We start from the raw sequence: 15,004 nt of genomic DNA on the forward strand, positions 1-15,004 counted from the left end.
GTATGTGGAATTTTGCTAATAGAGAAACAAGATTAATGACATACATTTTCTCGTCAGGCATTTCATCATCGAAGAGACCAAATAAAATGTATTCAGTTTTGAGTTTGAGTTGAATATCTAATTTTCCGTTTAACAACAGATTATGGTCATACAATTTAGTACGGCTGATTCACCCGACCTACATGTCTTCAGGCTGTGGGAGGAAACCGGAGCACCCAGAGGAAACACACGCAGGTACGGGGAGAACATGCAAATTCCACACAGAGGACGACCTGGGATGACCCCCCCCCCCCCAAGGTTGGATTACTCCAGGGCTCTAACCCCCAGCACCTTCTTGCTGTGAGGTGACCACGCTAATCACTGCACCACCTTTATTTTATATATATACTATATACATATATAAAATCCAGTTAGTCAAGTAAATTCTCTATGAGACAGTACAGGCTTGTTTCATGCTGTAAGAAATCATCAGCATTTATTATATTATAACATACAACATATAATATAATAATACAATTACAGCATGAAACAGGCTTGTACTGTCTCATAGACATTTTACTTGACTAACTGGATTATTTTGCTCCTTATTTGTTGAGCACTTTCCCTACTGTTGAGTGTTTCTTTTAACAAAGTTTTATATATATATTACTATATAAATTATTCCAAACAAAAATAAGCAGGTTTACTAATCGTGCCCCTCTGGATATGTTTATTGTTAGTTTTTCTACTCAAAAAAGGATCTGAATTGCCCATGTATAATTCTGGTGGAGCCGTTTGAATGATAATCTCTCTGGTTGAAGATGACAACAGAGATTTAATACCGGACAGAATAGCATCGAAGACAATAGCGAATTCTCTAGACCACCCCTTTAATTCAGACTGCCCTGTCGGGAAAAACATGTCATGCATTTGTACGGCAATCAAGTTGTACGGCAATCTCATGTCTCTCTCCAACTGAACTGTGTCACCTTTGACTATAGGACATGTAGACCTACCTATTTAATTCATACTTCAATACCCTTGAAATAATTCATAGGTATTATTGGACTCCAATCAGACTTAAAAAGCTTGGTCTAATTCAAAGCAATGAATGCTGGAAATGTAAAAGTTCTATGGGTACTTTTGTACACCTCATGTGGGACTGTCTGCTGGTTTCCCCATTTTGGACACCAGTGGTTGGGGCAATTGAGGAGTGGTTGGACCAGCCCTTGCCAAGCTCGCCACGTCTATGCCTTCTTGGAGACAAATCTGCTCTACCCGCTGGACTCACAAAGGCACAGTCTGGGTTAGCACTCGCAGGCTTCCTTAATGCAGCCAAGCTTATATTAAGGAACTGGAAAAATACAAGCACACTGTGTTATCAGGACAGGATCGAACTCATGGCGGGTACAGGTGGCAATATGTAAAAGAGAGTCTTGATGTCTATCATATGGGGTGTTGTGTATTGTGTGTGTGTGTGTGTGTGTGGGGGGGGGGTTGTGGCCTACCGCGCTGTGCTGTTAAGCTTGCTTTTTTTCTTTGGACTGTAATGTTGGTGTTTTGGAAAAAAATAAATGAAACAAATATTGACAACAAAAAAAACTCTTGAAAGATAAATAACAGCAGTTTCTTCTCATATTTTCCTCTACCAATCTCCCATTTTATGAAAGAAAACACTTTGTTTTCGCTGAAAACAATAATCCGGACGCATACCTGTGGAGATTCCCCGCAGCAGGGAAATATAAACCCTCCTGAGCGATTTAAAATCCACTTGTTCAAACAAGAGATACCAGGGACGAGGGCGAACACCTGCCAGCTAGCCAGCCAGGCTAGCCAGCCAGGCAGGCTAACCAGCCAGGCAGGCGGCCGGTCGGGGGGTTTATTTCCAGTATCACGCCAGCCACGGCCTCGGACGAGCACAGAGGAAAACTTAAAATAACTACATCTCGCCATTACAGTAGGCTTACAAAACACAAACATGTTGGTCGTCGCTGGCGACAAGAGACGCGCTTTTAACCAGAAAACGTGTTTTTTTGTGTTTTGTTTTTTTGGTGATGAGCAGCGTTTCTGTTTAGTTTCCAGCTCCGCCACTTCCTGGTTTGGGCCACAGCCGTCGCTCTGGGCGACAGGTGCGACAAGTTAGGCGCCCGTTTAATAAAGAAACCGGGCGGAGGAGAAATCCTACCTTTGCAGTGAAGCGACTGAGCCACCTGGAGTTTGAGGGTGCCGGATATGGACTCCCCCGGACTATAAACCACTTTATTGCTGTCGAAAGTAATCTCGACCTCCTTCACTTTGCCCATCTTCCAGGAAGCTCCCGCGTACGCGCTCGCGCACCTTGTGTTTATCACCTGCGCCGCGGCGGAGGCTCTCGCGTCCTGAACCTCCGCGCGGTGACGTCACCGGCCGACCAGACAACGCCCTGGTAGGAAACACAGGTACTGACGGTATATAGAGCGTCCTAACGGTGGAAGCAAATGGCTTACCGACACGAGGTTGATAGGAATGCAATGTCTCTTTCGCAGACCTACAAAATGAGGACGCTCAGCTTCTCAGATATGAGATCTGCGTCCCTTTCTGTCACGTATAAAGCATCTCAAACGGCCATAATGCTGTTCATAGTGATGGAATGCCATGCTGTGAGGCACGGGAGCTGGGACCTGCTGTCTCTGTTGGTGGAGCAGATACCAAACGTACTAATTAACTCATTAGCAGCCATTTCTGCAGCAAAGGTGAAATTACTGCACGAGGGAAATCTGCGTGGAACTCCCATTTTTCCAACATTCATTTGGGAAATGAATATTAGAAAAACCGGGAATGGCTAGGAAATGGTATGTCTTCTCCCATAGAAATTTGTTATCCCCAACAAACTGAAAGAGGCGCATTACAAAACTGCACACGACATTTATCCAACCAACAAAACAGTCTCAAGATTTGTGGATATCGATATCAGTTGCGAATTCTGTAGAAATGAAGAAACTATTAAACATCTATCTTATGAATGTCAGTGAACAGCAGGATCCTGGAAAAAAATGGAGGATTATTTTGTAGCTCAAACCAGTTATTCCGTTAAGCTGCAAGCCAAGGATGTAGAACAAAACCCAGAAGGTTCAGCAGACTGTCAGCTTATTAATTCTACCGGGGGAACACAAGATCCATAAAGCAGACTTCTCCGGGCCTCGCCCATCATGTGAGCCTTTCAGAAAGCATTTGGAGTCTATCCAACTTATAACTAATAAGAAATGTGCTCATACGGTTTAGTATGAGACAAGAATCTTTTGAAGAAACCTGATTTTATGCCTACCTCTGTTTAATTGTTTGTATTGTTTATTTATTTTGTTATGTGACGTTCACCCTATGTCTTTGATAACGTATTGACTGCAATGTACTGAGAATGGGGTGATATTTTGTTATGTCATCCTTACTTTATAATGATGCCTTAATATGTTCTGTATTTGTCCCAGTGTTGGTTATCATAAAACTCGTTTCGTCAATAAAGAGACAGTGAAAAAAAAGGGTTGTAAAACAGGTCAGCCAGTAAGTACAGTAATTTATAATGAACCGGGATGACTTCTGCTGCATCTGCAATGATGTTATTTAATGTTACGCATTCTCTTTCTTTACATTTACACGTACAGTGCAGTGAGATCTACAAGTGAAACAGAATAAGGGAAACGCGAAACAAAAGTGCACGATTGTTCCTTTGTGCAGAAATCAGTCAGTTTTGACCTGCGGGTTATTCTTTGACTGTCCTTTTAGATTTCAGCATCATCCATTTTATTGTCTGATTAACTTCTGTATGTGATGTTCTGTCAGGAAGACCGAGAGCTCCTCTGATGCTGCATGGCCAAATTGATTTCCAGATAAATTAGATGAAATATGACTGTTGTGGTCATAATTATGGATGTGAACATGAAACACTATATTTTCGTCACTGAGCTGATGTTTTCACCTGATTTACACTGGAACATTAGAACAAGCCCAAGCTTTCCCAGATAGCAAAATCGCTGTGGCCCGGACCCGTCCCACACCCGACTTTCATCTTTCTTTCGTCCGGCCCACATACTGCATAGAATGATGGCCTGTGGGCGGTCCGCTCCTGTTTGCCAGATCTGGGCCAGAACCAAGCCATAGCAAGGCCGCATGTGCCACATATTTGCCAAAGGTGGCCCATATTTGTTTTGTGATATTTGGGCCATATTCACCATTTACCACACGGGCCACTTCAGGGTCACATCCAGATCACATGTCTGTGAATGTTCTCATTCATCCAGGTCATGGTTATCCAAAGGAATTGAATCAAGTGCAACTGGACTTGGTATATATCCGTGAAGATGTTTTGCCTCTCATCCAAGAGGCTTCATCAGTTCGTGCCTTTTTGACTAGACCAAGCTAGTCTGACTGGCTGGTGATGAAACTCAGATATTTATCCTCTTTGGAGTTGTTATCAGGGCTAATGGTGTCCATGGCTCTTTTGTGTTCCGATGTTTAGCAATGCCCGTTGCTATCAGAGCTATTGATGTGCATGGCTCTTTGTGATCTGATGTTAAGCAGCGACGGTTGTTGGGGGTGTTAGTTTCGACTTCGTTAGTGCTCCATTCAGTGGTCATGAGTCATTGGAGCCGTTAGTGACCGACTGTTGTTCTTGGAGGCTAAGCTTCTTGAGTCTCCTGGGTAGAGATGAAAGGATGAAAGGCCCATCGTCAGCAGCATAAACTCAGTCACGTACAACATTGCCAAACATATAGCCAACATCTTGACCCCTTTAGTGTGCAAAACACCTCACCATATCCAAAACTCCATTGACTTTGTGAACAAGGTCCAAGGCGTAAAACTGGAACCGAATGAAACCATGGTATCCTACGACGTGACCTCGTTATTCACCTGCATCCCAACCATGGAGGCTTTGGAAACTGTCAGGAAACGTTTGTTATGGGACGACTCTCTCCACAATAGGACCAACCTCAGCCCAGACCAGATTTGCCAACTACTGGACCTTTGCATGAACACTACATATTTCCAATTCAGGGGCCAGTTTTACAGACAGAAACACGGCTGTGCAATGGGTTCACCAGTATCGCCCATTGTGGCCAACTTATATATGGAAGAGGTAGAACACAGGGCCCTGAACTCCTTCAGAGGAACACCTCCAAGCCACTGGTTCAGATATGTGGACGACACATGGGTCAAAATCCAAACACAAGAGGTGCAAGTGTTTACCAAACACATCAACTCAGTGGACAAGAACATTAGTTCACACGGGAGGACGTAAAGAACAACAGTTTGCCCTTCTTGGACTGTGACGTCCACATTGGGGAAGACAGGAGCCTCCACATTGGGGTTTACAGGAAACCTACACACACAGACCAATATCTACTTTTCGACTCACACCACCCTCTGGAACACAAACTGAGCGTCATCAGAACTTTGCAACACAGAGCTGACAATGTGCCCAGCAGCACTCAGGCCCAACGAGAGGAACACAAACACCTGAGGGGAGCTTTAAAAACCTGCGGCTACCCCAGTGGACCTTTGTGAAAACTGCAACACGTTCCAACAAGCCCAACCAGGTGAGCGACGAGGAGAAAAGGAACAGAAGGAATAGCACAGTCATCCCGTATGTTTCTGGGGTCTCCGAGAAACTCAGGAGAATTTTTAACAAACACCGCATCCCGGTATACTTCAAACCCAGCAACACACTCCGACAAAGACTGGTTCATCCCAAAGACCGTGTACCACACACCCGGAAAAGCAATCTGGTGTATGCCGTACAATGCAATGAGGATTGCACTGACCTATACATAGGAGAAACCAAACAACCACCACACAAACGGATGGCCCAACACAGAAGGCCAAACTCCTCAGTACAAGACCCAGCAGTCTATCTACACCTAAAGGAGAAGACACACTCCTTCGAGGACAGCAAAGTACACATTTTGGACAGAGAAGATAGATGGTTTGAAAGAGGGGTGAAGGAAGCCATCTATGCGAAACTGGAAAAACCATCCCTCAACAGAGGAGGTGGTCTGTGACACCACCTATCTCCCACCTACAATGCCGTCCTTTCATCTCTACCCAGGAGACTCAAGAAGCCTAGCCTCCAAGAACAACAGTCGGCCACTAACGGCTCCAACGACTCTCATGACCACTGAATGGAGCACTAACGAAGTCGAAACTAACACCCCCAACGACCATCGCTGCTTAACATCGGATCACAAAGAGCCATGGACATCATTAGCTCTGATAATGACTCCAAAGAGGATAAATATCTGAGTCTCATCAGCAGCCAGTCAGACTAGCTTGGTCTAGTCAGAAAGGCACAAACTGAGGAAGCCTCTTGGATGAGAGGCAAAACGTCTTCACGGATACCAAGTCCAGTTGCACTTGATTCAATTCCTTTGGATATCCAGATCACACATTGCCGAGAGCACCGCAGCTTTGCCAAAAAAGGCCCACATTTGATTTGGCATATTTGGGCCATATTTGCTGTTATACATGTGGGCCACTTCAGGCTCACATCCATTTTGTCAGGGCCAGAAGAAGGCCCAGTGCTGCATCTCCGCCTGAAGTGGCCCACATCTGGGTGCTGTCTGGGTTCCGGGTGCATTAAAGCCACACGTCTTTGGATGGTGATGAGTGTGGAGAATGGTTTGGCTCTGGACCCGCATGTCAGCCAAAAAAGGGCAATTCTGAGTTGACTCAGGCACATTCCAAAGGACTGAGCATGTCAGAGTACACAGGCATCATCATGGAGGGGGCGGTGGCATCACTGAGGCCCAGTGGGAACTGTAGTGCAGACCCACCATAACAGCCACAGAGGACCCAGAAGCTGTGGAGGAGAAAACCCAAATGAAAGACGAGGCCCAGGAGAACAGGAGACACGTTTAGCTAAAAAACTCACAGTTGACCCGGGCAGGGGAGCATCCACTACAAAACTTATTTTCCCACACTGGAGTCCATAGCACAATACAGACACAAAGGCGGATGTGCTTCGACGATAGGCCTAAATATCAACCTGGGAAAATGATATTCTTGTCTCCATCACGCCATCCCATCCATCCATCCACTATCCAAACCGCTTATCCTGCTCTCAGGGTCGCGGGATGCTGGAGCCTATCCCAGCAGTCACTGAGCGGCACAACTTTACAACGAAAGCGTGAAACCCAACCGGACACAGTATAGATGTACACTGTATGTGTGTATGTGTCAGTGAGGAAAAAGCAAATTTGTGTAGGAGGAAAAGAGCAAAAAGGTGAGCATACTCACCTCTCCATCACTCCATCTTCGTGATCCGTCTCCATCATTAAATAAAACTTTGTATCCAGTATTTAAACATATTGTCAGTCAAAACGAAGTGAAACAAAACGGGGCAGGGTGGGAGTTGAAAGTATCACACATCCATTACTTTATCTAATGTATCAACTTTTATGGAGTCAAGACCCGTAAGAGAAAACAAAAAAAGTTGTGGCACGGTGGCCCAGTGGTTAGCACAGTTGCCTCACGGCAAGAAGGTCCTGGGTTCGAACCCCAGGCCATCCCAGGTCCTTTCTGTGTGGCGTTTGCATGTTTCCTCCGGGTGCTCTGGTTCCCTCCAACCATCAAAAAGACATGCATGTTAGGGTTAATACTCCTGCCATGCCCTTGAGCAAGGCAGTGGAAAGAAGAACTGCAGTTGGTCCCCGGGTGCTGCAGCTGTCCACTGCTGCTATACAATAGGATGGTTACATGCAGAGAACACATTCACTGTAACCTGTACAATGACAACTGGGCGGCAGGTGGGGAGACACCCTGGACAGACCACCAGGCCATCACACAGGGCCCACACACACACACACACACACACACACACACACACACACACACACACACACACACACACACACACACACACACACACATTGACACCTAGGCACAATTTAGTACAGCCAGATCACCTGACCTACATGTCTTTGGACTGTGGGAGGAAACCGCAGCACCCGGAGGAAACCCACGCAGACACGGGGAGAACATGCCAGCTCCACACAGAGGACGACCCGGGACAACCCCCAAGATTGGACTACCCCGGGGCTCGAACCCAGGACCTTCTTGCTGTGAGGCGACCGCGCTAACCACTGTGCCACAGTGCCACTTCTTTATTAAATCTGGAATTATTTTTTAATCAATTTAAGTTTTAATTAAAGTCTATCTACTACTTTCGGCTGCTCCCGTTAGGGGTCGCCACAGCGGATCATCCGTTTCCATTTCTTCCTGTCTTCTGCGTCTTCCTCTGTCACATCAGCCACCTGCATGTCTTCCCTCACCACATCCCATAAACCTCCTCTTTGGCCTTCCTCTTCTCCTCTTCCCTGGCAGCTCCATATTCAGCATCCTTCTCCCAATATACTCAGCATCTCTCCTCCACACATGTCCAAGCCATCTCAATCTTGCCTCTCTTGCTTTGTCTCCAAACCGTCCAACCTGAGCGGTCCCTCTAATATAATCGTTCCTAATCCTGTCCTTCTTCGTTACTCCCAGTGAAAATCTTAGCATCTTCAACTCTGCCACCTCCAGCTCCGCCTCCTGTCTTTTCGTCAGTGCCACTGTCTCCAAACCATATAACATAGCTGGTCTCACAACCATCTTGTAAACTTTCCCTTTAACTCTTGCTGGTACCCTTCTGTCGCAAATCACTCCTGACACACTTCTCCACCCACTCCAACCTGCCTGCACTCTCTTTTTCACCTCTCTACTGCACTCCCCGTTACTTTGGAACTGCACTCCCCGTTACTTTGGAGTTAAGTTTTAATTAAAGTAATTAAGTTAATTAAATCTAAATTAAATGTAATTAGTTGTTTTAATTAAAAAAATATTCTAAAATTTAAAAAAAGAATCTGCAAACCAAACTCCTGTTATGACACACTAAACATCCAGAGTGAACAGCTGCTCCAGTTTCTGGACATCAGTTTACAAGGTTTGTTGTGATGCAGATGTGACATTTTGAACGTTTTTATTTGAGCTTTTATTTTGGAGGAGTATCAAATACAGGCTTGCTTGGATGTGAAAGTTACATAATGGTGTAATATCACTTGAGCCCCCCCCCCTCCTTTTTTTTGTGGTTACCCTCAATGTCTTTTAAAGAATGGTGATATCTGCACCTGTACTGGATCTGTGCAGATCAACACCTGTGCATGATGAAACTTTGGCTTTATCACGCTCACCACACTCAAAAACAGTTTAAACCCATAAGTTAAAGCTCATGTATTTCAATTACATGTAAATTTTTTCACACCATGTTACTCCACCATTATTTTCTATCAGGACAGTGTTCCACATGTTGCCATCTAGTGGCCGTAGTGGGTTAGGTCTCCCATGTGTTGGTTTCCTGAAACTTTAATGGTGGCTTTACTCTTCTAAAGTGTAGCCCAGGTGCCCTTTAGGGTCACCATTAATTCCACATTTGCTATACGTCTAAAAACAAAAGTAAATGATTACTTACTTTAACATAAATGACTGTACACTTACAACGTTTAAATGATAACATATGGGTTATATAATATGTCATTATGAGAGCAAGTTTTCCTTCCACATACGTGTTGATCAGTACAGTACAGTCTCTCTTATAGAGCAGTCGTCTTTTCTTCTCCTCCTTATCTCATGTCTTCCAGCTCTCATCCCACCAAGGCCACTTCTCACATTATTGTGTACTGACGAGTGTACTGAACACTCGGTGAGCTTCCCACACATTTCTCTGCTATCAACCAACAGTTACAAGAGGCCTTTATTTGTTCACACGGAGAAGAGACTTTATAACATTGGTCTGCTACACATGAACTTTAAGCATCTATCTAATCAACACAGACTAAAGTTAAACATGGCATAGGTCATAGTCAAAGTTTAAAAGTAAGCAAACATCATCCATGCCCTGGGCACGACGTTAAACTGCACCTGTCATCCATCCATCCACCCATTTTCCAAACCGCTTATCCTGCTCTCAGGGTCACGGGGATGCTGGAGCCTATCCCAGCAGTCATTGGGCAGCAGGCGGGGAGACCCACTGGACAGGCCGCCGTTCATCATAGGATACCCCCCCCCCCCACACACACACACACACATTCATACTTGGGGACAATTTAGTACGGCTGATTCACCTGCCCTACATGTCTTTGGGCTGTGGGAGGAAACCGAAGCCCCCAGAGGAAACCCACGCAGACACGGGGAGAACATGCAAACTCCACACAGAGGACGACCCAGGACGACCCCCAAGGTTGGACTACACCGAGGCTTGAACGCAGGACCTTCTTACTGTGAGGCGACCGTACTAACCACCGCGCCACCGTGCCGCCTGCAGAGAAAGCACGCTTGTATGAAGTACAGCATGCAAAGAGCAGCAGGGATAATTCATGCCTTCCACAGCTGCAACCTGCAGCCACGTGAAACAGTAAAGTCTCCATGGTGATGGTGGTCACCACCTGGAAGCTGCTTGGCATCCCCCTCTCATCACATTTTCTTGTTATATATCTTATCAATCCATATAATTTTGTTATCCTGTTTCAATGTTGTATCCTTTTATGAATCAGATGTGTGACTAATTTTTTTTTAACATGGTGATGGTGGTCACGTGGCTCAGGTCCTGGGCTGTTCCGGTGGCATCTGGACACTGCTTGGCATCCTCCTCATCATAGACTTCGTAAATGTATAATGCCATTATAATTGTGTTATCCTCTTTCAGTGTCATATTGTGCAAATTGTGTAAACACAACATCCATTGCACGTTGTCCGTCTTGGGAGAGAGATCCCTCCTCTGTTGCTCCCCCTGAGGTTTCTCCCTGTTTTTCTCTCTGTTAAAGTGTTTATTAGGGAGTTGTTCCTTATCCGATGTGAGGATCTAAGGACAGGATGTTGTGGCTACGCAAATAAAACTGACTTGACTTGATTTAAAGACAGTTGTAACCCAGCTGAAATAATTCAATTCAATTCAATTCAATTTATTGTCATTAAAAACAATGTGCAGGCAGGCACATGTTAAAAATGAAATGAGGGCTGTGGCTTCACCAAACAGCGCAAGACAGACACAGACAAACACAGCAAACACAGTATAAGATATACACACATGAAGACCAAAAGCTCAAAATAAGTTAAAAGAGAGCTGGAGTACAAAATATTTAAACATATCCACAGACATTCAGTGGGTAGCCAGGTTCAGGTGGGCAACAGCTTGGGGAAAGAAGCTGTTTTTGAGCCTGGTAGTGCGGGCTCTGAGGCTCCTGTAGCGCCTCCCAGAGCGCAGGGGGGAGAACAGTCCATGGTTGGGGTGGGTGGGATCTCTGCTGATGCTCAGACCCCTTCGAAGGCAGCTTTTGTGATAAATGTCTTTTATGGCTGGGAGCTGGGTACCGGTGATATGCTGGGCCGCCTTGGCGACCCGCTGCAAAGCTTTCTGGTCTACTGATGTGCAGTTACTGTACCACACTGAGATGCAGATGGTCAGGATGCTCTCTATGGTGCAGTGGTAGAAGTTGGTGAGAATTTGGGGGGATAGACGGGCGCTCCTCAGCCTCCTCAGGAAATGCAGGCATTTTTGGGCCTTTTTCACAAGGGCCTGAGTGTTTGACATCCAGGAAAGTTCCTCGCTGATGTGGACTCCAAGGAATTTAAAGCTGGAGACACGCTCCACTTCCACCCCATTGATGTGTATGGGGGAGTGGCTGCAGCTTCTAGACCTCCTGAAGTCCACAATCAGCTCCTTAGTGTTCTGCACATTGAGGACAAGATTGTTGGTAGTACACCATGATGTGAGGTGCTGAAGCTCGTCCCTGTAGGCCGTCTCATCATTGTTGGTGATACGGCCAATGACTGTGGTGTCATCTGCAAACTTAACTATAACATTTGAAGGGTGGGTTGGCAGGCAGTCGTGAGTAAAGAGAGAGAAAAGGAGGGGGCTCAGAACACAGCCTTGAGGGGCACCTGTGCTGAGGGTCAGGGTGGAGGAGGTGTGGTCACCTAACCTAACAGACTGAGGTCTGTTGGTCAGGAAGTCCAGGGTCCAGTTACAGAGGGAGGGGTTGAGGCCAAGGGAGAGGAGTTTGGTGGTTAGTTTGGCAGGGATGATAGTGTTGAAGGCAGAGCTATAATCTATATACAGCATCCGGATGTATGTGTTGTTAAGTTCAAGGTGGGACAGAACAAAGTGCAGGGCAGTGGCAATGGCATCCTCAGTAGACCTTTTGGGACGGTAGGTGAACTGATGTGGGTCGAGTGTGGGGGGGATAATGTTTTTGATGTGAGCCAGAACCAGTCTCTCGTAGCACTTCATGGCAATAGGGATGAGTGCTATGGGTCAGTAGTCATTCAGACATGTGGATGTTGGTTTCTTGGGGACAGGAATGATAGAGGTGGTCTTAAAGCATGCCGGGACTATGGATTGGGACAGTGAGAGGTTAAATATAGTTGGGAAGACCTCAGCCAGCTGGTCGGCGCATTCCCGACCCAATATTGTGTCATCCCAATCATGCTCTTCTTTACATTTGTTGATATTTTGCATGTATGCCAGTGACTGTGTGGTTCTAAGCAGAATCTCAAAGCAAACATCACATCTGTGATGGTCTACATATTCCAAACGTATATTATAAATACAATACAAGGCGTAACACTGAGGACTACAGCTGCTATAACCTGCTATCCTGTGTAGAGTTTTGGTTGCTGTCAAGCAACCAGTGCCAGGGCACATCACTACTGCAGCTCAGAGAGAGATATGGATAGCTTGAGAGATGGGGCCATCATAGAGAGCATTGACCTATGGCAAAAAGAGACCACAGTTCCTTGCAAAAGGTAAAGTAGGAACAACTCAGCTCAGATGACAGTGGAGTCATTCTTAGCTCATATGCATCCATCCATCCATCCATCCATCCATCCATCCATCCATCCACCCATTATCCAAACCGATTATCCTGCTTTCAGGGTCACGGGGATACTGGAGCCTATCTCAGCAGTTACTGGACTGCAGGTGGGGAGACACCCTGGACAGACCGCCAGGCCATCACAGAGCCCACACACACACACACACACGTTCACACCCAGGGACAATTTTAGTATGACCAGATCACCTGACCTACATGTCTTTGGACTGTGGGAGGAAAACGGAGCACCCGGAGGAAACCCACACAGACATGGGGAGAACATGCAAACTCCACACAGAGGATGACCCGGGACGACCCCCAAGGTTGGACTATCCTGGGGCTCGAACCCAGGACCTTCTTGCTGTGAGGCGACCATGCTAACCACTGCGCCATCGTGCTGCTCATATGCATCCAATTCAACTTTAACCACCAGGGGTGGTAGATAAGCCAGCAGTAAGACAATTGATCCGGTAGCTGGAGGGTTGCTGGTCTGAATCCCAGGACAGGCTGGGTAATCCTGGTCAGGCCTGGGCCACCAACCGGAGGGTTGCCTGTATCAGAATCATAGGTTTAAAGGCCCTTCACCCACCTGCCCCGAGCGGTGCTGCAGTTTGGCTGACTGTGTGCTTCTCCCGGTCTGGACAACAGGCACCGCAAAACATCACAAACATCCATTCTTAGGATTCGATTAACAGATTATAACTTGGGCAGCACGGTGGTGCAGTGGTTAGCGCGGTCGCCTCACAGCAAGAAGGTCCTGGGTTCGAACCCCGGGGTAGTCCAACCTTGGGGGTCATCCCAGGTCGTCCTCTGTGTGGAGTTTGCATGTTCTCCCCGTGTCTGCGTGGGTTTCCTCCAGGGGCTCTGGTTTCCTCACAGTCCAAAGACATGTAGGTCAGGTGAATCGGCCATACTAAATTGTCCCTAGGTATGAATGTGTCGGCCCTGTGATGGTCTGGCGGCCTGTGCAGGGTGTCTCCCCACCTGGCACCTGCCACCCAATGACTGCTGGGATAGGCTCCAGCATCCCTGTGACCCGAATTCGGATAAGCAGCTTAAGATAATGGATGGATGGCTGGATGGATGGATTATAACTTGACTCACCTTCTCCCTCCAAACCTCTTCATGAATCCCACCCTCACTCGTGTGTTCCAGATTGAAGTCAGTGATGCCTACAGTTCCACATGGGCCGACTATATTTCATTCCATGCAGGTGCACGGAATGAAATGACAAATACATTTTCCTGATCCCCGATACAACCAGAACCAGGTGTGGACATAAATGGACTGCATCCATACCGACGACTGAATTTAAACAAACCGGTGTTTGTCAAAGAAATTTACTTGTTTTAATGACACATTTTACAGAACCTACCAGGAACAGACAGCCCACATATCAGTCCAGGACCAGCACAGCTCACATTTTCAGGCATTTCAATGAGGCGTTGATCGAAGAACCAAGAAGGAGACATGGAAAGAGGTAAGCACTGACAACCGCCTCAATCTTTGTTGACCCAATATAGTCAGAACTACTATTTTTTAAGTGGTTGCTTGTGTAACAATAGCCTTTTCCATTTCTGGACTGGAAAATTCTAGTGAGGATGGGATATGTAGTTCTAGGCCTGTCATGGACCCCGCATGGACTAAAAAAAGTAACATGACCAGAGCTGTGAACTTGGTCCAGACTGTCCGGATCACAAAGAATCCACAAAGGACTCCAACAGACAACTTCTGACCAACATGACATTAAACCACAACCCCTTCCAAAAACTCAGCAGCTAATGAAATGTATTGTCCAAGAGCCTTATACCGTTTAAAAGCCTCTCAGGGAACACAACTTTTCTTCACTTGTGAAATATCACTGCTTCTATTCAAGTCTACTGCAAGCTGGAGTTTCTCCCTGCACAAAAGACCCCCCTCACACAAGAGTTTATAGCAGTGTTTCTCAACCCAGTCCTCAAGGAACCCCTATTCTGCAGATTTTCTTTGCAACCCTGAATAGGTACCTGTTTGTAGTTATTCAACCAATCAGCAATGAATTTTGTCAGATGTTGCACACCTTGCATAATTTAGTGCTATGAGACAATTGGTTGAGTAAGTACAGGCAGGGCTACCTATGCAGGGTTACAATGAAAATCTGCAGGATAGGG

The 15,004-nt window shown here is 46.2% G+C and overlaps 1 protein-coding gene across 1 annotated transcript in view; it reads right to left on the reverse strand.

The window, feature by feature from the left end:
- The window catches only part of LOC130120875 (arrestin domain-containing protein 1-like), a 28,335-nt gene extending 25,990 nt beyond the window's left edge, over positions 1 to 2,345 (reverse strand). The window contains exon 1 of the mRNA XM_056289680.1: positions 2,165 to 2,345. Coding sequence (XP_056145655.1) covers positions 2,165 to 2,282 — 118 coding nt within the window. The 5' untranslated portion in view covers positions 2,283 to 2,345. The remainder of the gene's footprint in view (positions 1 to 2,164) is intronic.
- Between the last annotated feature and the right edge of the window lie 12,659 nt (positions 2,346 to 15,004).

The sequence above is a fragment of the Lampris incognitus genome, chromosome 1, assembly GCF_029633865.1.
Source record: "Lampris incognitus isolate fLamInc1 chromosome 1, fLamInc1.hap2, whole genome shotgun sequence".
In the NCBI taxonomy this organism is placed as follows: domain Eukaryota; kingdom Metazoa; phylum Chordata; class Actinopteri; order Lampriformes; family Lampridae; genus Lampris; species Lampris incognitus.